Source organism: Amphimedon queenslandica, unplaced genomic scaffold (genome assembly GCF_000090795.2).
Source record: "Amphimedon queenslandica unplaced genomic scaffold, v1.1 AMPQUscaffold_11039, whole genome shotgun sequence".
Taxonomy (NCBI): domain Eukaryota; kingdom Metazoa; phylum Porifera; class Demospongiae; order Haplosclerida; family Niphatidae; genus Amphimedon; species Amphimedon queenslandica.
In genome coordinates, this window is record NW_003548716.1 from 6,214 (window position 1) to 8,221 (window position 2,008).

The 2,008-nt window shown below is 39.8% G+C and overlaps 1 protein-coding gene across 1 annotated transcript in view; it reads right to left on the bottom strand.

Moving 5' to 3' along the window:
- LOC100633023 (ATPase family AAA domain-containing protein 2-like) overlaps positions 1-2,002 on the bottom strand; it is a gene marked incomplete at its 3' end in the record, with an annotated part of 8,115 nt that extends 6,113 nt beyond the window's left edge. The window contains exons 1-3 of the mRNA XM_003391039.2: positions 1,981-2,002; positions 1,331-1,673; positions 15-163 (exon numbers count right to left, since the gene is read on the bottom strand). Of these exons, the coding sequence (XP_003391087.2) occupies positions 15-163; positions 1,331-1,604 (423 nt within the window). The remainder of the gene's footprint in view (positions 1-14; positions 164-1,330; positions 1,674-1,980) is intronic.
- Between the last annotated feature and the right edge of the window lie 6 nt (positions 2,003-2,008).

Here is a 2,008-nt window from a genome sequence, read left to right on the forward strand (position 1 = left end):
TTGGATCCTCTTACTTGATCAAAAAGGAGTCTCAGTTGTCTTTCACTCTCTCCAACCCATTTGCTCAGGCAGTCGGCTCCTTTTCTCATGAAGAAGGCCACCTTACGTCCTTCCTTGGAGCACTCGTTAGCTAATGCTCTAGCCACTAGTGTCTTACCACAACCTAATAATATACATGTACATGTATCAGTTATTAGTATGTCTATAAGACCAGTATAGGCATACAGTATACAATGTACATGTACATGTGTATGACTGTGACTGTGAATGTACATGTACAGTCAAACCTCTCTAAGACGAACACCTATGGGCCAGCCATCACTGTCCTTTATTACCAAATATGGAGGTGTCTTTAAATCGGAGGTTATGCCATGCTAATCAGACCAGAAAATCCGCCATTTTCTTGATGCGCGTTAATTAGAAAGTCTGTTGTGTGGGCCGTGTTTGTCCATTGGAGGTTAATTTGTACACATGTAGATGTGTGGGGACAGTAAATCTCGTCCGTTATACAGAATAGAGAGGCTCCGCTATACAGAGGTTCTTTTATACACTACCCAATGGCCTTATGGCTGGGACAAGAGCAACTGTACGTTATAGAGAGGTGTCCGCTAATTGGGGGCTCGTTTTAGAGAGGTTTGACTGTACACCTTAAAGACTTCATTATTTATAAACTTTCATGTACACGTACATGTACGTAAGTAAAAATTAGCTAAAGCACAAAACATTAACTTTAAAGTTCAGCTTAGAAATTTACAGTTTAATTCCCTCAAAGCATTCTAAGTGAGCTAAACAGCATGATTCATGAGCTGATAAGCACTACAATACAGTATAATGATGACATGTAGAGCAACTTTTAAAGTCATAAAAATTCAAATTGGATCAAAATCAGCTCAAAGTTGATAAACAGCATTAAGACATGTACATGGTATGTATGTGTACATGTACATGTCATGCACATGCATGTACACATACACGTATGTATCACTACAAGCTGTAAATGAGCACCTATGCCAAAATTCTGGGGAAACCCTTGCATCTGAGTTAGCACTTTCAAACTAAAAGTGTTCACGCGTACATGTAAAATGTACACCTTTAAAATTTCATTTCTCAGAAACTGAAGGTGGGCTAATTCTCATTGACGCATGCTCCCATTGGTTTATATAGCACTTCTGGCCGTACATGCGTCATATTGAGAACCAGCCTTAATACTCCGAATAGAAATAGATACATGTAACATAGCCCTGATCCCTCTTACATGTACATGCATGAAGATGTATACAGATGCATGGTTAGGTACATGTACACATGACACATGTACATGTATGGTTACCAGGTGGTCCGTGAAACAGAACTCCACGAGGAGGTGATATATGAAATGTCTCAAACACCTCTGGATAGAGAAGAGGAAACACAATCATCTCCTTCAGTGACCTAATATGTCCAGTCAGTCCCCCAATGCTATTAAAGTTAGTGTCCCTATCAATAGTCATTGGGTTGATGTCAGCTAGACTAGCTCCAATGGCTACTCTGTCTCTTGTTGGTCCTGTTGTGATGTCGTCTTGTGTGAAGTTCATTGGGAGGCACTCGGAGCGGGACCTCTTCATGCTTCTCTTCTTACGACGCTTGAATCGAGCCTCGTCTGAGTCCTCATCACTACTGGAGGTACTGGACCCCTTGAGAGAGAGAGGGGGAGGGAAGGAGAGGGTCAGAATTAATACTTAACTGTGCATAGACACACAGTAAAATGAAGATGGCATAGGTGTACATGAATGTGTATAGTTTTATAAGAGTATTTGTTGTGAACAAATCAAAGAATGAAATGTACATGTACATGCACATAGACATTTGGTGGCCCAAAATTTCAGAATTTAATCCTTAAATGTGCATTATTTCACACTTCACATTCACAAAAAATTAAAATTTTGCTGGAATAAAACTGGGTATTCAAATAAACTTGGCATTCCCGAAATTTAGAATTACCTGATGTGTTTTGTGTCTCAGAGTGCTT